The 21,371-nt window shown below is 35.5% G+C and overlaps 4 protein-coding genes and 2 pseudogenes across 13 annotated transcripts; 1 reads left to right on the top strand and 5 right to left on the bottom strand.

The window, feature by feature from the left end:
* Positions 1-4,196: 4,196 nt before the first annotated feature.
* LOC104701965 (serine/threonine-protein kinase SRK2D-like) lies at positions 4,197-6,327 on the bottom strand (annotated as a pseudogene). The gene is made up of 8 exons (XR_015561043.1): positions 5,941-6,327; positions 5,777-5,851; positions 5,581-5,682; positions 5,458-5,511; positions 5,267-5,360; positions 4,990-5,093; positions 4,804-4,908; positions 4,197-4,723 (listed from the first exon to the last, which is right to left on the bottom strand). The product of XR_015561043.1 is annotated as a serine/threonine-protein kinase SRK2D-like (transcript).
* On the bottom strand, positions 4,305-4,869 carry LOC104704842 (serine/threonine-protein kinase SRK2I pseudogene; annotated as a pseudogene).
* Positions 6,328-8,576: 2,249 nt separating the features above from the next.
* Positions 8,577-10,556, top strand: LOC104701964 (threonine synthase 2, chloroplastic). Of its 2 annotated transcripts, XM_087460273.1 has the most exons (3): positions 8,713-9,396; positions 9,478-9,850; positions 10,036-10,556. In XM_087460273.1, exons 1-3 carry the CDS (start codon positions 8,785-8,787, stop codon positions 10,041-10,043), a joined length of 993 nt encoding a protein of 330 aa, XP_087316399.1. In that variant the 5' UTR covers positions 8,713-8,784; the 3' UTR covers positions 10,044-10,556. The 2 variants fall into 2 exon arrangements, with proteins under 2 accessions (XP_010416048.1, XP_087316399.1); XM_010417746.3 differs by having other exon boundaries at positions 8,577-9,396; positions 9,478-10,556.
* A 218-nt stretch (positions 10,557-10,774) lies between these two features.
* Positions 10,775-11,709, bottom strand: LOC104704841 (uncharacterized). The gene has a single exon (XM_010420866.3). The coding sequence runs from the start codon at positions 11,698-11,700 to the stop codon at positions 10,912-10,914; it is 789 nt and encodes a 262-aa protein (XP_010419168.2). The 5' UTR covers positions 11,701-11,709; the 3' UTR covers positions 10,775-10,911.
* Positions 11,710-11,819: 110 nt separating this feature from the next.
* On the bottom strand, positions 11,820-13,871 carry LOC104701963 (uncharacterized). The gene has a single exon (XM_010417745.3). The coding sequence runs from the start codon at positions 13,674-13,676 to the stop codon at positions 12,027-12,029; it is 1,650 nt and encodes a 549-aa protein (XP_010416047.2). The 5' UTR covers positions 13,677-13,871; the 3' UTR covers positions 11,820-12,026.
* A 1,424-nt stretch (positions 13,872-15,295) lies between these two features.
* Positions 15,296-18,688, bottom strand: LOC104701961 (protein phosphatase 2C 16). Of its 8 annotated transcripts, XM_087456918.1 has the most exons (7): positions 18,470-18,666; positions 17,898-18,039; positions 16,864-17,762; positions 16,376-16,723; positions 16,167-16,272; positions 15,666-16,016; positions 15,296-15,564 (listed from the first exon to the last, which is right to left on the bottom strand). In XM_087456918.1, the coding sequence occupies exons 3-6, from the start codon at positions 17,590-17,592 to the stop codon at positions 15,682-15,684; spliced, it is 1,518 nt and encodes a 505-aa protein (XP_087313044.1). In that variant the 5' UTR covers positions 17,593-17,762; positions 17,898-18,039; positions 18,470-18,666; the 3' UTR covers positions 15,296-15,564; positions 15,666-15,681. The 8 variants fall into 8 exon arrangements, 7 of the variants coding, with proteins under 7 accessions (XP_087313044.1, XP_087313041.1, XP_087313042.1 ...); XR_015561037.1 differs by having other exon boundaries at positions 15,666-16,053; positions 16,864-18,039; positions 18,470-18,688; XM_087456915.1 differs by having other exon boundaries at positions 16,864-18,039; positions 18,470-18,688.
* Positions 18,689-21,371: the final 2,683 nt, after the last annotated feature.

The raw sequence follows: 21,371 nt of genomic DNA, 5'->3' as shown, positions 1-21,371 counted from the left end.
CCAAAATTCATTGCTACAATGTAGAAACTGAAACTTGTGTTTATCATAATCACGGTCTTGATCCTGCAAATTGCAAAATTAACTAATTTGTCGTGTCTCAGCTCATTACCTAACCTGATGCGGATCAGATTCGAGAAAGTTTCAATCACTCTGCTTGACTGATAGAATGGCCCCTCTCCAAAGCCAAAGAGATGTGTTATATCTAACACATGAACAAGCAACCAAAGAGATAAACTCTGTTTTGTCCAATTTCAAGTCTACTCATTCATAAGATGCTTAGGGCATTACCAACGCTGAGAGATTGTATGAGACTCTTCAATCGATTATTATTTTTTTAATCGATTAATTTAATTATATTATTATAAATAAATTATTTATTTAAATTTTAAATAATAAAAATAAAAACTAACTAATCACATGATAACAAATGGCGAGAAACGTTTCTTAGGGCATTTACAACGGAAGAACTCTTCCAGTTACTCAAAAAAAAATATATATATATATTTTATTTAGTAACTAATAAAGAATTGACAGATATAGGATTATTTTAAGTAACGTTTGTTCTGTAAGGAATTTGAGAACCGTTCTTCCTGCTTCTCTCTCTATTTTATATTATTTTATTATTTTTTAATAAAAAAATTTTGTGTGAGTAACTGGGTGAGTAACACCACTGTAAATGGTCTTATATCTTTAAAACAAGGGACGACTCTTCCTTTTCAATTTTTTTAATTATTATAATTGTCCTGGAAAGCCCCCGTTGGAGGTACTCTAAGGTCTACAAATACAAGAAGGAAAAATAACTAAATCACACATTGTCCTACTAACAAGGAAACATGGGGTGAAGTGGAAACATGGGAATAAGGTTCCTAAAGCTAATGGAATATTAAAGTCGAATATTACAATAGCAATAAACGTGAAATTCTTTTCTTCTACTCTTCCTTGACCGATTCCTGCTGGTTCAGTCCTTATATTTGGTATTGATTTTCTCACTCGAACCGGTAGACTCCCATCATTGACATCCCCCAATTGCAACTTATAAGTCATGACAAGTTGCCTTTATGATTGTGTCACGTTGTGGAGACTGTCACCGAGACAGAAGTTACTGTTTCTGAAATGCGACGAAGAAACTGTGGTCTTGTGGAAAAGATTCAAAACAAAGATGAAGAATTTAATAATCACAGAGGAAGAAACAGAACAACTTGCTTCAACTGTTCTAAATTTCAATTTGCTTTCGTGTGTGAGGTTTTTCATTTTTTGTAAGAATTGAGATATTAGATATATACATAGATATGATATGTTACATTACATCTATGTATGCAAGGAAAAAAACAAGAAACAAACAATGACGATACAAAAATGGTAGAAACTGAAACCAGAGGATCAAAACACTGGTTTTGGAAAATACAGAGAAGTGTTTTGGTCATTTAAAAAGCTTTTTTTCAGTTTTTGTTATTTATTATTACTAGGTATGGAGCTGCGATATCGCGGAGAACTCAGTTTAGTAAAATATTTATTACAAAAATTCTTTAATTAAATTTATTTATTAAACTATTGGGGTTCCTAAACTATTTAATAAAATTTTCAAAAACATATAAATTTTTGAAACATTCTTTATATCTTTATTGAAATATATTCTTAAAAAAATAATCTTACCTTCACGTATGATTAAATAAATAATTATCAATGCTACACAAATCAAATTGAACAAATTTTTACGATTAACTGCCATGAGATAACATTGCAGTCGTGTTATTTCGTTCGCTTTTATTCATCGTAATCTTTCGTTCACATCTTTTCAATGTAACTTTTTATCTGTATCTTTTCGTCGTAATTTTTCTTAAAATATTTTTTAATTTCTGAAAAATAAAATAATGCAATCTACAGTTGTCTTCTCTTCTTAACCTTACAGTCATATTTTTTATATATTTTATGAACCGTTACAACTTATTCTCTTGTTGTCAAATATGATATGTAAATGATTATATTTTTAAATTTCTTTTCTTTTTTTTTGTTTTAATGATAAAATTATGAATACATTGTATAAGACACTATAAATCTCTTAAATATATAATCATATAATAAATTACAAATATTAAAAATATTAATTGAAGACCATTCTTAAAATGACATAATGATTTGTTTAAATTCATTTCTATTACTTATTTTAATCTTTTTTAGCATAACTCAAACATATTTCTATTTCCGAAATCGATTTTTACTTCATAAAAAATGAATATAAATATTACTATTCAGTCAATCAGTAAGAAAATTACCAATCCTCTCAAATTTGAATATAACTAAACAGAAAATTATCACATTTTTTATTTATTTGAATCAAAACTCAGTTATATATTCATATAAAAAAAAGAATACATCTATTTTCATAAAGGCAGTATTATAAATGAATATATAATACAAACAACTATCGTTTTATAGATGAAACATATTTTTATATAAAGCAACCTATAGTCATTAAACATTTTGGCAATTATAATATAATATATATATATATGGTTAATCCAATATTGAATGTACTTATTACTTATTTTTCTCCGCGTAAGATGCTGGTTAATTATCTCGAGTCACACATAAATAAATAATATAATAAATAGTTAGAACTTATAACAATAATATTTAGGTGTATGATATAGCATCACAATGTGCGCGTCTAAGGAAGATGGTCGGCCAAGGACGGTCGGGTTCATTGCTCTCACACATTCATCTTTTTTTTTGGCAGTCAGAATCCAAAACCTTTTCAAACTTTTATAATATTTCATATTCAGTATCTTTTGTTGTTAAGATTTCAGTTTGAGTGTATTATGACTAGAACTAAATATACAAATTCCCTTAACCTATATGAAGTAGTAGATAAGTCTTTGTCGTCAAGATAGTTTATTGGACAATCATGTCAACCGTCAATCTTTCTGTTGATCACCGGTTTTCTATCTCCCAATAAACTGAATATTCCCAACTGTAGAAAATATAATAGAACGAACTCTGATAATTTATTTTTATTTTTACCTTGATATTTCATAATCAGATTTTTTTTTTTAAATAGAAATATAGAAATCCATATTGTTATCTATAATACAATTAGTTTTATAATAAAAAAAGCATAGAGTAGACAAATATATATATATATATATAAATATACTTGTGACAACAAAAATAAACAAACATATACGAGCCAATATGCTCTCATTTTATGAAAAACCAACTTGAACCACATTTTTTAACAGCTAAAAATAAAATTTTCGGTTTGGATTCATACCAATAGAATGATAACCCTCGATGAATAGATGGTTGTATACCTAGAGACTGAATATAATTAAATATTACAACGATTAACAAAAAATATCAAACTGCAATAAATTTTTCACAATGATGAGATGTCATTTCTAACAAATTCTCTTTTAACTAATACAAAATATAAAGAAAATTTGAATACAATGATGAGAAGTTATTTATATATAGATTTCTAAAGATGTAAACATTTGAATAGACACAACTGTTTGTAAAAGACACAACTCTATATTCAACAAACGCAACTTTTTAGAGAGATGCAACTGTAAATTTTTTTTTGTCAAAAATATAAAATAAAGAAAATTTGAATACAATGATGAGAAGTCACTTATATATAAATTTATAAAGATGTGAACATTGAATAGACACAACTATTTGTAAGAGACACAACTCTACATTTAACAGACGCAACTTTTTAGAGAGATGCAACCGTTAAAATTTTCTGTCAAAAATGTACTTTTTTTACAGACGCAAATTTTTAGATATATAATATATATTTTACGAAAAGGTACAACGAAAAATTGCAACTATTTTTGGCATATTTTCAGATTGTTATTATTATATTTGAATACAATGAATACAATTTGAATACAATGATGAGAAGTTATTTATATATAGATTTCTAAAGATGCGAACATTTGAATAGACACAACTGTTTGTAAAAGACACAACTCTATATTCAACAGACGCAACTTTTTAGAGAAACGCAACTGTAAAAAAATTCTGTCAAAAATATAAAATAAAGAAAATTTGAATACAATGTTGAGAAGTCACATATATATATATAAATTTATAAAAGATGTGAACATTTGAATAGACACAACTGTTTGTAAGTAAGAGACACAACTCTACATATAAAAGATAAAAGATGTAACTTTTTAAAGAGATGCAACCGTTAAAATTTTTTGTCAAAATATATATATTTTACGAAAAAGTACGACAAAAAATCGCAACTCTTATTGGCATTTTTTAGATTGTTATTATTATATAGATTAAAGGGCTTAAACTACCTCTCCGCTACCGCCAATGTCGTCCATGTCATTGTCAAGATCAAGATCGTCTAGGAAACGGTTTGGAACAGCGGGAACTGTGGCTTCAGAGATGATCTGCATGATTGTGTCAAGGCTTTGCATTGGCTGTTCAGGCTCCTGAAATTGGTTTCCTGTGTTGCTCTCGTCCATTAGATCAGCTGGGAGATTCTTCATAAACCAATCATGAGTTTTGATCTCTGAAATGCTTATCCTCCGTAATAACAATAACCATCAGAAATGTTATTTCGTCGGTGGTTGATGATTAGAGACGAAAAATGGGAATGACTTACGGTAGCAGGATCAGCCACGAAAATTCTTGAAATTAGATGACAGCATTCAGGTGAAATCCGTATGTCTTCAGGGATTGAGTATTTAACGCTAAGGATTCCCTGTGTTTCAGATCATAAAAGAGAATAAGAGGAACATCAAGAGAAGAGATAAACAAAGAAACAACGTTTTAAGAGGTTACCTGTATTGTTTTCCGATAGTCTCTTGGCTCTTCTGGATCTTCAAACGGATAAGCTCCAACCAACATGACGTATAAGGTTACACCGCATGACCATACATCTGCAATCTGGTATTTGTAGCACTCGATTATTCATCCTGTGGAAAAACAGAGATTACAGAGTAAATACTATACTCTGAAAGCCTTTACCTTGCCATCATCTGATCATCATATTCCTGGCCAAGCAGTACCTCTGGAGCAATGTATGCAGGAGTACCGACAGTTGACTTTGGTTGTGAATGAAGAACAGATGACTGTCAAAAGCAAAATACTATTGCTTATAACAGACAATTGAACAAGTATATGTAGCTAAGCAAAGTTGTAATACATCACAAAAACCGAAAAATAAACATAGACAGGTTAGCATAAGAATAGAGGAACCAAAACCTGGTACCAAAAGGATAAAACTTTGTGATAAATAGTACACCTTAGAATATCCAAAATCACAAATTTTCAAGCGAGGAGCAGGACTCCCATCCAACAATATATTCTCCAGCTTCAGGGTCCCGATGGCAAATTCGCTTCACAACACATGAATTAGCAGAGTTTTAACAAGTGCAAATTAACGAGAATATTAGTCCCTAGGCTACATGACCATGGAACACTTTCTCTACATACCATTGCATGACAATAACTGACTCCAGATATAAGCTGCTGAAAGAAGAATCGAGCCTGTACAAGAAGAAATCAAGGATCAAACCTGAATTTCCGAAAGAGAATTGAACTAAAAGCAATGCAAACCTCATCTTCACTAAACCGTCCTGCATTGCGAATCCGCTCATAAAGTTCGCTTCCAGAAGCGTATTCCGTTATGATAGCCAGATGAGCCGGCATCAAAATGACCTATCCTCAAGTATAAGAAACAGTGTAAAGAGTCAATGGCTTCTTAATAAAAGGCAAAGATAAGAACTAAAGAAAGTGTTTAATTATATAGTACCTCTTTAAATCTGACAATATTAGGATGCCTTAATGACCTGAGCTTAATTATTTCCCTTTGAACGTTTTCATTAATCTGCAACTCCCATAGTTAGAAGCATTCAGCAACAAGTCATTCACAACTGTCCTAATCTACAAAAGCAGAATAACTGAAAGAAAACTCACAAAAACCAACAAAATAATCCTATCAATATTGCTTCTTAGAATAACACCTATATCAAAACTTAAAATCATCATTCAATTGTTGAGAATCAGGATGCTCACATCTTTAAAACCACAACATTAAAAAAGGTCAATACACACACTCAAAGCATAGTCATCATCTGTAAAAGAAGCTAACTTCACATACCAAACCACTATATCTGGAAAGTGCAAACTAAACCAAACACTACAAACAATCACTGAACTAAATAAATACAAAACATCAACTTCCAAAAATAGAAAAACTAAAGGGGAAAAAAGAAGAAGAAGAGATTTAATTAAATTAAAAAAAAAAAAAAAAAAAAAAAAAAAAAAAAACCCTTGTCTCCTTTCTCGATGTACTTAACAACAACAAGCTCCTTAGAGCATGTTTATCGGTCATACTGGGATGAGGATGAGGCTAATAAAAAATCAAAAAGTAATAAAAAGTTGATGAAAGAGAAATAGATAAGGTCTCTGCCGAGACCCGTTAAGACACCCTCATATCTTACTTTCGCTAAATGTCATGTTTTGATTGGTTGATTTTCTAAAAACAAATAAAACTTAAATTAAATGATATTATGTTACTAAAATATTATTTCACAACCCATTTTCATGGGATGACCGATAATTGTGCTCTTAGTGAGTTTGTCTCTCATAAGCTGAGCAAGTCCGAAATTATCAGACTCAATATCATTAACGAAGTCATATCGATCACTATCGTGCACAATCGGCATATCCATAGGTCCTGCTGTGGTGGTCACTGGAGCTCGATCCATCTCTTATAAGAAGACCAAAAAAAAAAAAGAATTTGTGAGAAGAGAATATGTTGTTGTTATTAAGTCGTTGAAATCTAAGAAGAAGAAAGATTCGAGAAATGGAAGAATATCTTCAATAGCATCCTTCATCTCAGATATATTACCTTGAATGGAAACCGTGCCACTAAGCGGTGTACGGTCTAGTTCACAGGCACGTCTCCCTTTCACCATATGACTTTCAAAGAAGCAGCAACATGCAGTCCCGGCCTGTCGTATTGGAGTTTCCAGTTGCTGCGGAGACACTAAACATCTTACAGATGTATCCGTCGAAGGAGAAATCAGTATATTGTTGTCGTCTCTTACAGGCAAGGCAGGTCACCTATCCTTTAGTACCGAGCAACATATCCCAGATGAGTCCATGTTCACATCAAATCTTTACGGTTTCAGAACACTCGACATCATGCGGTCCAACTACAGCAAGTGTGGTGCTTCTTTCACATGCTATAGCTTTTCAGACTTCCCCATCTTGACAGAATTAAATCTACTCAACTTTAACATTTAGTCATCCCCGACGACATTGGTCAGCTGGTTTCCTTGGAGAAACTAGACCTCAGCGGAAATGATTACAAGGGCTTACCAACATCTATGAGAAACCTTTCCAAGTTAAAGTATGCCAGGCTTTGTAACTGTCGGGAGCTTAAAGCATTACCAAGACTACCTCAGGTGGAAATACTCATACTCTCAGACTGTGTTAACCTCAAGTCATTTATGGGAATATCTGTAGAGGAAGAGCCGAGCAGGTACAGTTTGCTTGACCTTTCCCTCGACAACTGTAAAAGTGTTGAATCGCTATCGGCTCAGCTTGTTCACTTCACCAACTTAAGAGGGTTAGACCTCAGCGGTCAGGAATTTGAGTCGGTGCCTACGGGGTTAAAGATCTACACTCGCTACTAACTCTCAGCCTTAATAACTGCAAGAACCTCAAATCATTGACAAATCTCCCACTGAGCCTCAAATGTCTCAATGCACATGGCTGCAAGTCATTGGAAACTGTTTCGGTTTCCAAAAATCATTCTTTAGAGAAAGTTGATCTTGGGCATTGCTTGCGTTTGAAGTTAGATACTCATCTAATCAGTTAGCTTCAAATCCATAGAAGCAATGAGGTAAAGCTTTCGGCACTCCCACTTGTACATGAGAATCATAGCATGTAAAGCCAATTTAATTATGTGAGGCTTTTAATTTGTTTTTCTTCTTGTAGGTATCATCACAATGCGGCTGCAGCTTATATCAACCAACAAAGAGCTTCCTAGTAATCCATCCCGTGCAGATTTGTGCAGCCATTGTGCCTCTCGGTTTTGCTGCCATTGTCATGGTGTTATGTCTTGATTTGTTGCCTTTTCATTAATCTTTCTGGCTAATCTCCAGACCATATATTACATCAACCATTCCAAGACATACTATTTTTATGAGAAAATAAAACTACTTCAAGTTACATATATAACCTCATGACCATATACAACCAGCATTTGTCTTCAACTCAGTCTTATTCTTATACTGAAGTTGCATAATCCTTCACAAATCTCGTTTTCAGCAAAGTCACGTTAGTTTGTAAGATTCTCTGGTTTTACTCAATTCTTGATCCTTATCTGATTTTAAAGAAGGTAAAAGACTCTTTTGCTTGGTGTTTTGACTTTTTTTTTTTAATATTAGTTGTCTTAATAAAAGGAAATAAGGCAGTATTCTACAGCTAGACAAGAACGAGATAAACTTTTTTTCACACTGGTCAAGTGGTCCATCCATGTACTTACTGTATCTTTTGACCCAGTCCGTATTAAAAAGTAAACTCATGCATGACTCTTTGATGTTCAAGATTTCATTTTCCTATTTCCTAGTGTGGTAGTAGTACAATTTGTATTCCTTGGGAATTTGGAACAATTAGAAAAGAAAAAGATTTTTTATTGGAATACTTTTTTAAGTTATAAAATGAATTTGTCAGTGACAAAGGAGTCGTCAACTTCGTTCTTCTCTCCAATCAAACGCGTCACTTTACTCTCTCTCTCTCTCACTCATAATGGCCTCACTCTCTTTTCTCCACTCAGCCACCTACTTACCTTCCCACTCTGAAACCACACTCAAACCTCACTCCTCCGCCGTCTCCTTAACCGTCCGATGCACCATCTCCGCCACTCCTCCCTCTCCTCCACCTCCTAAACACCGCCGTTCCCCCGATGAGAACATCCGCGACGAAGCTCGTCGCCGTCCTCACCAACTCCAAAACCTCTCCGCACGCTACGTCCCTTTCGACGCTCCACCTTCTTCAACCGAATCCTACTCCCTCGACGAGATCGTCTACCGTTCACAATCCGGTGGTCTCCTCGACGTCCAGCACGATTTCGCCGCCTTGAAACGCTACGACGGAGAGTTCTGGCGTAAACTCTTCGACTCTCGCGTCGGCAAAACCAATTGGCCGTACGGATCAGGCGTTTGGTCTAAGAAAGAATGGGTTCTCCCCGAGATCGACGATGACGACATCGTCTCTGCTTTCGAAGGCAACTCAAATCTCTTCTGGGCTGAGCGATTCGGTAAACAGTATCTTCAGATGAACGATCTATGGGTGAAACATTGTGGAATCAGCCACACTGGCTCGTTTAAAGATCTAGGCATGACTGTTCTTGTTTCCCAGGTCTACCATCTTTAACAAAGCTTACAACTTTATTATCCTCTGTTTTGCAATTACAACTTTATGATGCTTCTTATTTCTCAGGTGAATCGTCTCCGGAAAATGAACAAACCAGTTGTTGGAGTTGGATGCGCTTCCACTGGAGATACCTCCGCTGCTCTATCCGCTTACTGTGCTGCCGCCGGAATCCCGTCGATCGTGTTCTTACCGGCGGACAAAATCTCCATGGCTCAGCTTGTTCAGCCGATTGCAAACGGAGCGTTTGTGCTTAGTATTGACACTGATTTCGATGGATGTATGCATTTGATCAGAGAAGTCACGGCAGAGCTTCCGATTTACTTGGCGAACTCTCTCAACAGCCTCCGTCTCGAAGGACAAAAGACGGCGGCGATTGAGATATTGCAGCAGTTCAACTGGGAAGTTCCTGACTGGGTCATTGTTCCTGGAGGCAATCTTGGTAACATCTATGCGTTTTACAAAGGGTTTCATATGTGTAAAGAGTTAGGTCTTGTTGATAGAATCCCTAGGCTTGTTTGTGCTCAAGCTGCTAACGCAAATCCACTTTACTTGCACTACAAATCTGGTTTTAAAGAAGATTTCAATCCGTTGAAAGCAAACACTACTTTTGCTTCTGCGATTCAGATCGGTGATCCTGTTTCGATTGATAGAGCTGTGTATGCGTTGAAGAAATCTAATGGAATTGTTGAGGAAGCTACGGAAGAGGAGTTGATGGATGCAACAGCTCTTGCTGATTCTACGGGGATGTTTATTTGCCCGCATACAGGTGTGGCATTGACGGCATTGATGAAGCTGAGGAAGTCTGGAGTTATAGAAGCTAATGATCGGACTGTGGTGGTGAGTACAGCTCATGGATTGAAGTTTACGGAGAGTAAGATTGATTATCATTCCAAGAACATTAAGGAGATGGCTTGTAGATTGGCAAATCCACCAGTTAAGGTTAAGGCAAAGTTTGGTTCGGTTATGGATGTTCTCAAGGAGTATCTTGCGAGCAATGAATCTAAGTGTTAAATAATAAGCTTTGTTTTGTTTGTGTTTCTCGGCAACCATTATTTGTATCTAGGGCATCTATCTTCAGGTCCTATGATATTGTTGGCTTGTTATTAGAGGAAGTAATGAAATTGCGTTTCTTTGGACTTGTGAAATTGAAGGACTTGTTAGTTCCATGATCACATCAAAGTACAACTGACTTTTACATGTGCTCTAACGAACTCACGAGACCTGTCTCCTTAATCCTTATATGTATACATATATATATTTTTTAATCTCTTTCTCTTTCAGAAAAAACTAAATCAAAATTCTAATTTCTTTCTTAAAACCAAAAGAACTCAATATTGAGTTCACTTTAACACTGGGACAAAAACTTAACTAGAACATAAGTAATAAAAAAATGTTGCATTGTATCACAAGTTAAAAAATAAACGCTACATATCTTCTACTTCTTACTTGAGGGAGTAAAACTAGTTCGAGGAGCAGCCTCTTCCTCGCATCACCAAAGCTTCAACAGTATCTACAACGGCCAATAGAGCCACAACGGCCGGGAAAAGGCCAACTACTTCCACTGCGAATTGGTTCAGCCTCACCAACTACAAGATTCCATCCTCCCACGTCATGTCTACGAAGTTTCAACGCCTTCTCTGCTCCTTGTTTCAGATCAATGTAAGCATATCCCAAGGAAGCACCGGTTTGACGGTCTGCGGGAACAAATACGCGTGTAATCTCCTCAAAAGAAGAGAAATAACTACTCAATGCGCTCTTGATATCATCCACAGGAATGGAAGTGTCAAATCCCCTAACAGAGATCGTTTGACCATTGCCACCAACAGAGGATGGAGAAACTTTAGCAGCTGCTGGTATGGTAAACGCAGCTGGCTTGGCACTTGCAGCAGGTTTATTTGCAGGTTCCTCAGAAGAAGATGGTTCATCCTCAGACGAAGTGGTCTCTGTCTCGCTGTCAGAAGCAGCCTCAGCAGGAGGCTTCATGGCAGGAACTTTCTTACCCTTTACTGCGATCAAAATCGCCTGTAGATCTGCCTTCGTTGCCAACAAATCCACTTTTGCTTCCAGCCGCTGAAGACGATCAGCGATTCCTTTCATAATCTCCTTCATCTCAGATTTTTCCTTCCGGGGATGAGCAATTATCACATCTTTCTTCGGCTTCTTCAGATTCACTTTGGTCTTTAAATCATCTACCGGCTCCCTCTTGAGTTCTTTCAAAGACTTTGTGGCCTTAATCACGGCAGGAGTTGCTTCACCTTTGGTTGCGGATCTCTTGCTAGACTCAGCCATGGAGAAGATGAGAAGAAAAGAGAGAAAAGAGCGATTCTAGCCCTAGCTTGTTGCTTAAGATAATATATATTAGGTTTAAAAAAATATAAAATGCTTCTTTAGAACGCTAACGCAGCTTCTTTGTAACGCAACATAGGTAAGAGTTGTGTTTATTTATGTATACACCACAAGATTATACGTATAAGAAAATTTAATAAATGTAAAGAAAAAACAACACAATGTAGTAAGCCAAAAAATGCAACCAAAATAAAAAAACCAACGATACAAAAAAAGCCCATTAAGAAAGAAATAAACTCTATACGCTTGGGCTAAGGCCTGTAACCCGTTTAAGATCCGGATTCATCGAGTCCGGGTTCGGGTCCTAAATTGGATCTCCCTCTTTTGGCAGAGTTCATCTTCTCCAATTTGAGTCCAGCTCTGAATCTCGCGATGAAATCATCGGCTTTGGTATCTACGTCGGGGCTCAGACAGAACATACTCCCACCGGCCGACTGAGCTACATCCGACTCATCGGGTTCGTCGGAGCTTATGCTGATGTCACTAGCCATCCTGACGTAATCTCCACGCTTGACAAATTTCCAAGCCGGCATTTTAAACGGCGGAGGAGGAGGCGGCGGCGGGATCGGTAACAATGGAGATTCGCTTCCTGTGCCTATGAATTGAGTAACTCTAGCTGGCGGATTCGGTTTAGATGTCCGTGATTCCACTGGAGCTTTGCGGAGCTTCGTGATTGATGCTCGTGATTCATATCTCCGTTCAGGTGGTGGCGGAGGAGGAGGAGGCGGTGGATTTGAATTGTTGGTTCTTTTGCTTTTACCTTTTTTGGATGAGAAAAGCCCTTGTAAGAAAGGTGGTGGAGGCGGTGGCGGAGGCGGCGGTTGTGGCATTGTATAGACCAATGGAGGATCGGAGCCGAAGAGTAAATCGAGTCCGTCGATGCTCTGTTGTCTCTGCTTCTTCTTCTTCCTCCGTAACGCTATTAGAAACTCTTTGGTTGCTCCTCCTTTCTTCTTCTCCTGTTTACTGCTCTTCTGATACACACTCGTCGGAGGCGGGATCGGAGTTATCGGAGGCGTCGCCACCGCCACAAATTCATCTCTCTCTTTCTTATCTTCCTTTGGAGGAACATCTTGGTACACTCTTTTAGTCTTCCTCTTCGATTGCTTAGGCTGTGGGGGAGCACGTGGCGGAGACGGTGGAGGAGACGGGATATACGGCGGAGCAGATGGCACTGTTAGCTCTTCTTCTACTACTTCAGCTTCGGCCGTCGCAACAACCTCAACTTTCTCAGCTTCGGAACCGTTGCTTTGTACTTTTCTTCCTTCTCCGTTGCTGCCTTCGCGGTCTGGTTGAACTACATCTTCCGGCGGTGGTTTAGCCTCCTCTTGCCAGTTTCTGTAACTTTGATTAGGATAGATCGGATCTGTATCTTCATAACGGCATTTACTTACACGTGTATCATCGTAAAATCTCCAGCGTTCATCGTCTTCGTATTCCCGGAGCCTCAGATCTGGATACGAGCTAACACTCCTTAATCTACTAAACCTCTTGTACACCGTCTGATCACCACCACGATCATCGAGCCAATAACGCGGTGTGACACCTCCTCGATCGATGATGGACGGCGAGTTGGAGAACTCGTTACTGACGTCTTCTTCTTTGTTATGATTGGTTTCGTCATTATTGGAGTTGCGGCTGAGGAAGCCGCAAAGGACGGCGAAGAGTACGAGAACGAAGTTGAGATAGTCCCAGCTTCTACGGACTAAATGAGGTCGAAAAATCTGTGAAACAGAGGAGAAGAAAGGAGGGATAATGAAGAAGACTATGAGGATGGCAGCTGCTCCGGCGAAGAATATTTGAGTGGCGACGGTGGTTGCACGGCCGCCGAGACTTGCGGTGCGGCGGAAGTAAGTGTTGCTGTTACGGCGTGATTGGAGCCAATACGGCGTAGACGCGTCTCCGTCTTCTTCTTCCATACTACTCTTTTCGTTTTGTTTTTCTAGTACTATTTTGGCTTTTTGAGAAAGACAACTTTTTATTACTAGTTTGGAGTGGTTGGCTTACGATGCTGTGTGATGTGTTGCTTTTATGCTTTGTAAATGCTTGGGGAACTGGGTTTGGTCTCTTTTTTATATATATGAATATTTGTGGATTTACTAACAACAAATATTCACAAATACCTTTCTAACAACAACAAAAATACGTCTTTGTCTTGGTCTTGGAATATTTAGATATGTTATTTGACATATTTTTATTAGAAAAATAATCGGATAATGAACGTATTTTCGTCGAAAATATAATGTCAAAAAATTCATTTATATATAAAACGTAGAGATACATTTTCACATTTCATGTAGAGGATATCTAAATTCTAAACAGATGTATGTATGTTCAAATTTAGTACTTGTAGTTTACTCAGTAGATCTGACCAGTTCTTGAGTTCGAATCTCGACAAAAAAAAAAAGAGATAAATTTGTTTACATTATATGTGCGGGATATGTATGTAGTACTACTGTATACTTTATAATTGATTACTTGTATAAATAAATATTGCAACCGTCACAAACTATCCATTAAAAAACTGAAAAAAATTCATATCCACGAAGTCTAAAAATCCACATTTTCGAAACTTGATACTTAGTTAATCATTAAAATCCGAATAAAACTTTGGTAATCCCACATCATATATGTAGTTTTGTTGGGAGATTTTCTGGTTTTGTTTTAATTTTCAATGACTTCTAAGATAAGCTGGAAAAATGGTGGTATTTGCTTGTGAAAGTTGGAAATGGAAATTCAAAGTCCCCTACCAATAATACAGCTGGATTACATGTAGCAAATACATTTTGGTACGTCAAATAATCAAATTGTTCAACGGAATCATATGTCTAACGTATTAATAAACACGTTTTCTATATGAAGCAGCTGATGCATAATTAGTCTTTTTAATATCTAATTTAGAATAATAAACTGCTAAATGTTTTCTTTATATTATCAAAAATAATATATTTATATACCTACCGTTTAGATCAATGGAAGAGGGCCGGTGTTGTCGTGGCTTTCACAAATGGCTAAACCGTCAAATGCAATATACATATGAAATATTAATTTCTTGATAACTTATCTAAAAATGAATACGTACTTTCTTTTACAATCCAGTGTTTACGCGGTGCCAAACTGCCAATGATTAATAGCTTTCTAATACACTTACGGTTTCACACGTCACCACCACATTTGTAATTGATTTCTATTCTACCCCAAATTAGGAAAAGAAATATTGACATTTCGTACGGTATGAATGAATGTAAGATGATTAAGGTAAGTTACGGATTAAATACAAAAAAGGAAAAAAGAAAAAAAGAAAAACGTGAACGGCAGGTTCCTGCGCGGGCAAAGCCCACATGATTTCTAGTCATGCCCGATAACCACTCCGGCACGTCCACCTTTTGTTTATTTTACTGCTTTACCACTACTTAACTCAACCTTGAATCACTTGGATCCAAAACACTAAAAATTCGGTGTCAATGTAAGTTATGGAAATGTAAAGAAAATCAGTAGAAAAAGGATAGTAAAAAGAGAAAAGAGAAATGCAAGAAGGTTAATGTGACAATAGTCTCAATTACAATTTCAATGGCCACATCTCAAAACTATTACAACATATTCATCTCTACTTTAATACCCAACCAAAAAAAAGCATATTTTTTGCCTATTTCTTCTTCTTATACATACGAATCCCAAAGTTTCATGAGAAAAAAAGGAATGTACTTATAATTAGCTATGCATCATCTTCTTAATCTTCAGTCTTCTCCTCCCCAACCCGCATTTCCATACCTTCTTTTTTCTTTTCCTTTTCTTTCCCCAACCCCTCTAACAATATTGAGTAAATATAATATGTAAAAACTTGTCGACATTAGATCCTTAACGATCTAAACTTACCCCCAGTTAAAAAAAAAAGTAAGTAAGCGTACTGTTTGTAATTAAGCTTCAAGTTCTGGTCTTGAACTTTCTTTGAGCTTTCAAGTCAATCACAATGATGGATATGTTGTCTTTACTTCCTTTTTGAATAGCAAGCATGGAGAGGTAATCAGCCGCCGCTTGGCAAGCTGGGTCAGTTCCTTTGCCTCTCTCTGCTATAGGTGGTGCACCGTTCTTCTTGTGCCACATCAAGATCCGTCTCCTAGCCATTTCGCAAGCTTCTTGGTTGTTCATTACATCCCAAAGACCATCACTGGCTAGTATGAGACACTCATCTTCTCTTGACCTCGGCATGAATGTTACTTCCGGTTTTGGGATCACATATGGCTTCAGATATCTGTCACCTGCATAGGTCCAGAGGAGGAAAAAAACGCCGAGGATCTAATGATTCATGAAGGGGAGTAAATTCATAACCAAGGTAAGTTTTGAAACCAATAAGCCAACTCGCGACATTCATAGATGCATTAGTAATCATCAAGAGAAGCACTGCTTACCTAGGGACCTAGACATGGCAAGAACACCAAAAACACGTGCGCCTTGCCATTGTATAACTTTACCTCCAGCATTTTCTATTCTTGCATATTCATCCTCTCTATCTGGCTGCAGAAAAAAAGAGAAAGAATTAAGAAAAAACTTCATCAACTCGGTGCATTAGAGTGTGCCAAACTCTTGGATAGAAGGAAAGAAAGGAAACTCTTTTTACTTTGTGATCAACTGATAAGGGCATGGCTTCTTTGCCACGGAATAATACCGCCCTTGAATCCCCGCAGTTAGAAACTACTATATGTGATGAGCAAACCAAAGCAACCACAGCAGTTGATCCTACGGTCTCAGAGGCAACAGCCTCAAGAAGCTTATCAGAAGAACCAACAACGGCTCTGCCAATGTTTCCCCCAATCTCACCATCAACGGTTAGAAAACAACTAGTGAAGACTTTCTCCCACTGGACCTGCCTACCCTCTCCTGTGTTCCTCTTGCATAACTCATCTTTTATATGTTCGATTTCTTCAGCCAAGGCAAAATGGAGTCTATCTCGGCAATAGTCAGCAACCTACAAACCATCAGTACATTTATTTAATAGGCAATGGATTTTAACGGAAAATCCCAAAATCAAAAAGGTAATCTGGATTCAAAGAGGTGTAACACAAATTCCATTGCCAGAGAATATAAAGAAATGAGAATACAGCATACCTTATGGCCTCCGTGACCATCATAAACACCGAAAAAATGACCAGTGAGGTGTGTGAGGCTAGGACTCATACCCTCATGATCTCCCATAAGCATTTTGATAGGCAGTTTAAGAAAATGAGGCAACACGGCAAAAGCATCCTCCATCTCAGATCTATTACCTTGAATGGAAACGGTTCCCCAAAGCGGTATGCAATCTAATTCATAAACACTTCTACCTTTGACCAGCTGATTACTATTTTCTTCAGGCAAGCGAATGACAACCTCAGAAGCCGTTACACCTGAACCATCTTCTACACTCGAATCTTTACTCACACCGGCAATAAGAACTTCAGCAGTGGGGACCTGCTCGATGCTCGATTCGCCAACGATAATAGCAGTTGCAAGAACTCTCCCGTTATCTATTTCAGACAAGCTTAATTCAGAGCCAGCATCAACAACTAATAAGCCTTCACTAATGACTGCAGCACTATTATCATCATCCTCCACAGCAGAGAGTAGTACCTCGTCTTCATCTAAAACATTAGTAGAAGAAGAAGACCCGCTTTTCAACAGTTCAGATTCACCTTCCATGGGGGATTCGTTGGAAAAGGTTTGGTTTTGTGAATCAGATAACAAATCAGCAGAATCGGTAACGTTCTTGAGCTGAGTGATCTCCACAGGAGATGATGAGTCACACATTGTATTAGCTAAGCTAAGAGTCATTGCAACAGCAGGAGTCATCTCTTCCATGAGCTCCACAAAATCAGAGATCTCCCCACACCACACACAGACCACAGAGAAAAAGTAGAGAGATATCGAGTAATCAATCTATCTTCAAAGATGTCAATCATTCAATTGATTTCTTCTTCTTCTTCTTCTTGGAATCCTCGTCTAAGCAACGGTTTCATGATCTTGATTTGCTTGCTCCATTGAAAAATGTCAGTTTTATAATATATATCAGCGACTCCAATGCCGCTTATTGTTCATGCACTAGCTAGTGCAAGCAAGCATAGTTTTAAAAAAACACACACACAGAGAGAGGACGAATCAAGTACCGGAGGAGATGAAACAGATCTGAAACGGATCCTCTGTAATTTTTTCTCCTTCACTCGATTTTTACACCCACTCTCTCGATCCCCAAAATACCAAACAACTTGGGTTGATCTTTTCGCACAAATCCTTAATCTCGATTTCACCCTATTTAGAGAGAGAGATCACACACAAAAAGAGCACTAATCAAAAACTTATACAAACGGGGCGTGACAAAATTCTCACACACCCAAAAAAAAAAAAAAAAGAGGAATCAATAATCACAAGAGAACTCTAACAATTCGACATCACGAATCAAAGTAGACGAAACATGGATCTCTATAAAATAAATAAATAAAAAGAAAGTTTCAGCTTTATTAACCCAGAAATAGAAAGATGAATGGAAAAAGCTTCGTTCTTAAGAAGAAGAAGAAGAAAAAAACTAACACACTAAGCTCTCAAATAAATAAGATTTAAAAATAAAAATAAAAAAGATTCAACATAACAAATAAATAGCACAAAGCTTCATCATTCACTATATACCACACAGGAAAAGAAAAAAAAAATCAGGAAAGCCCAAAAAAATAAAAAAACTTACCAGTTGAATGAATCTCTAAGATATTCGCATCTACAAAAAAACAGAGGGAGAGAGATGGAACAGAGTAAAGTAAAGATGTTCTCTCCTTTAATTTTGATTGAGAGAAGATGATGATTATTATTATTATTGGTTTCTCTGGGTCGAGCGAGAGAGAAGGGAATATTGTGTGGTATGCTTTTTTCTCTCTCTGTTTCTTCTTTTATTCCTTTTCACAAAATTATTTAAATAAATAAAAAAAAGGAGTATTTATTACAAAAGGGGATTATTAGAAGGACACGTATACACACAAGCCTTTGTGAACTTTTTGTCCTTTTATTTTCCAAAACCTTTTTTTTTTGCTTTTCTTCAGGCAACACCTGTCGATCAGCTAACAACAACAGATGTTATTTTAATTCCCCCCCTTTTCCTTTTTTTTTTTTGTTATACCCCTTATTTAGTATGAAAAAAACCAAATACTATATATACTAACCATGCCTAGTGACTAGTGTGATTTGTTTTCGATCTCAATTACCAAAACAAGAAGTTACAACGCATTTGGCTTCTCTATATATGTACTAGATACTAGATTTTCCCTTCTTCTTTTTTTCCTTAAAGTGATATATAAAACTGTAATTTTTGTTTCTTTTTATGTGTAAAAACATTTATATGTCCATAAATCATTTATACAAATCCATCGTATATAAAAGTTATTGATTTTAAAATGGTATTCATGAAGGTGTGATATTAAGTGGCCAAGTTTTAGATATGTGAAATATTAATGATTTATATATGAATAATATTCTTCTTTTAATGTGTATATGACTAGTTATGTGAATTTTAAATATGAAAATGAATAAATTGAAAATCAGTTAATAAGATATGGATGAATGAATCTTGAAGAATGAAATCTTGACGCTTCATATACTTGTTCAATGGATGTTATTTTCTTTTCTTTTTTCGTTTGGATGTTATTTTCTAAGTGACTAGATGAATACACGCACGTTATGCGCCACATGTTTATGATTTACCGTTTTTAAAATAATTTTGGTACTATATATATATATATATATTTTATAATCTATATAATTTTTGTTCTTTTTAAATTGTAGAAATTTTTAAAAAATATATAATTTAATGTTGATTTTTTTTTTTAATATTTCACATAAGTTTTCTCATTTTGTAATTGAATTATTAGATACATGCATGAACAACTTTGTTTTCAGAGATTTAATCATTCTACAATTCTTGTCTAAAACGTCAAAAAAATATATATCAAATAAAAGCTTGATCTAAAAATGCATATTTTGTAACAAAAAGTTTTTTTGGTTAACTAAATTTTACATTCATGTTAGCTCCTCAATTTTGCTGAATATAACTCTAGAATTTGTTTTTAATAAAAAGTTCATATAATTTTCTTTTTGACAACTTCTAAATAATAGAATATGAATACCAACATTCATGAATTTATTCAACTATCTTCCTCTTTGTCTCTTTATTTTTCTAAACTAACATTTTACAATTTTATTCAACTATCTTTCATCTAATAGTGAACAAAACCCTACTCTTCTTCATATATAAAAATTTAATTCTTTAGGAACAAACTTTCATGAATTTCTCTACAATATTAACCAATATCTCGATCATAGCTGCAACTCTTCAAACTATTGACAAAATTGTAACGCGTTTACTATGCATCTATTATTTTGACATGTTCTAAATATCTCTAAATTTTTTGGTTAAATAATGAAACTGTTTGTGATATATAAAAAAAAGAATATAAGACATGAAAGATGTTTCATATTCTTTTTAGTATAGGTTTGTTTGCTTTTAAGGAGGACAAACATGTGGCACTCTCTCCACTGTTGACGTGTCATTTGAGAGAGTTGGTCATCTTTCATAACATGGATTTTTGTGTTTCAAAATAGTTACATTTTAGATTCTTAATGTTAAACTTGATTTTTTTTTTTAAAATTTAACTATTTTGAAATAGAGTGAATATATTTTATTTTGAGGATGCAATTTAGTTACCGAATATTATCTAGACTAACTAAAACCCTTTTATATTTATTATTTACAATAGAAGTTAATATAAAATGTAATATTAAATTTTGAGTATTATGTTCTTATATCAATATTTCTATAGAAATCAATATTTAGTTTTTGTTTTGTTCATATATATATATATATATATATATTTGGTTTTATAGTGTAGAACAACTCTTACCAACTTGTCCAGAGGACTCTCCTGGTAAGAATAACACAAAATGATTGTTATCAATAAGAAGAATCAGCCTAAACAAATAATAATATATATACATGTTTTTTTGTGCGACAACTAAAAATGTATAATCTTTATGGAATTAATTGTCTTAAAAAGTACTAATGTATCGATGAGAGACGTATAAGAGATGGTGATACAAAAGATGGAAGACGACAACCAAGAAAATATAATAATATATGAGCAATCGCAACTTTTTTGGTTGGTCCTTTCTTTGGCTACGTAAATCAGAAACTGCAACGTGTGTTTGTTTTTTTTGCAAGTCAATTTAATCGCAATAATTTCGATTTCTACCTCCGCCCACGTGGCTATCTGATTGATCCGGGGCGGACGACGATAGATAATGAAAACGTCCACAGACTTCATTTTGTAGCTCACAAAATGTCAAATTCGTGGATATATCATTTGCTGTCGTGGTATTATTTAACCAGTGGCGGGAGCTAGGAATTCAGTTTATCAGGATCAAAAAAAAATTTAAGGGGTTAATTGTGTTACTAAAAATTTTATAGGTCAATTATGCTAATTTATAAGGTCAATTTGATTTTTTTTCCTGAAATTTCAGTAATATATCATATATGCCGTGTGTAAATCCAGATGTGGTATCTTCTTGTTAAAAAGGCAGCTTATAAAGTCTAAAACATGCAT

This window comes from Camelina sativa, chromosome 7, assembly GCF_030686135.1.
Source record: "Camelina sativa cultivar CO46 ecotype springtype chromosome 7, ASM3068613v1".
Lineage (NCBI taxonomy): Eukaryota > Viridiplantae > Streptophyta > Magnoliopsida > Brassicales > Brassicaceae > Camelina > Camelina sativa.
This window is presented reverse-complemented; position numbering and strand designations above follow the sequence as displayed.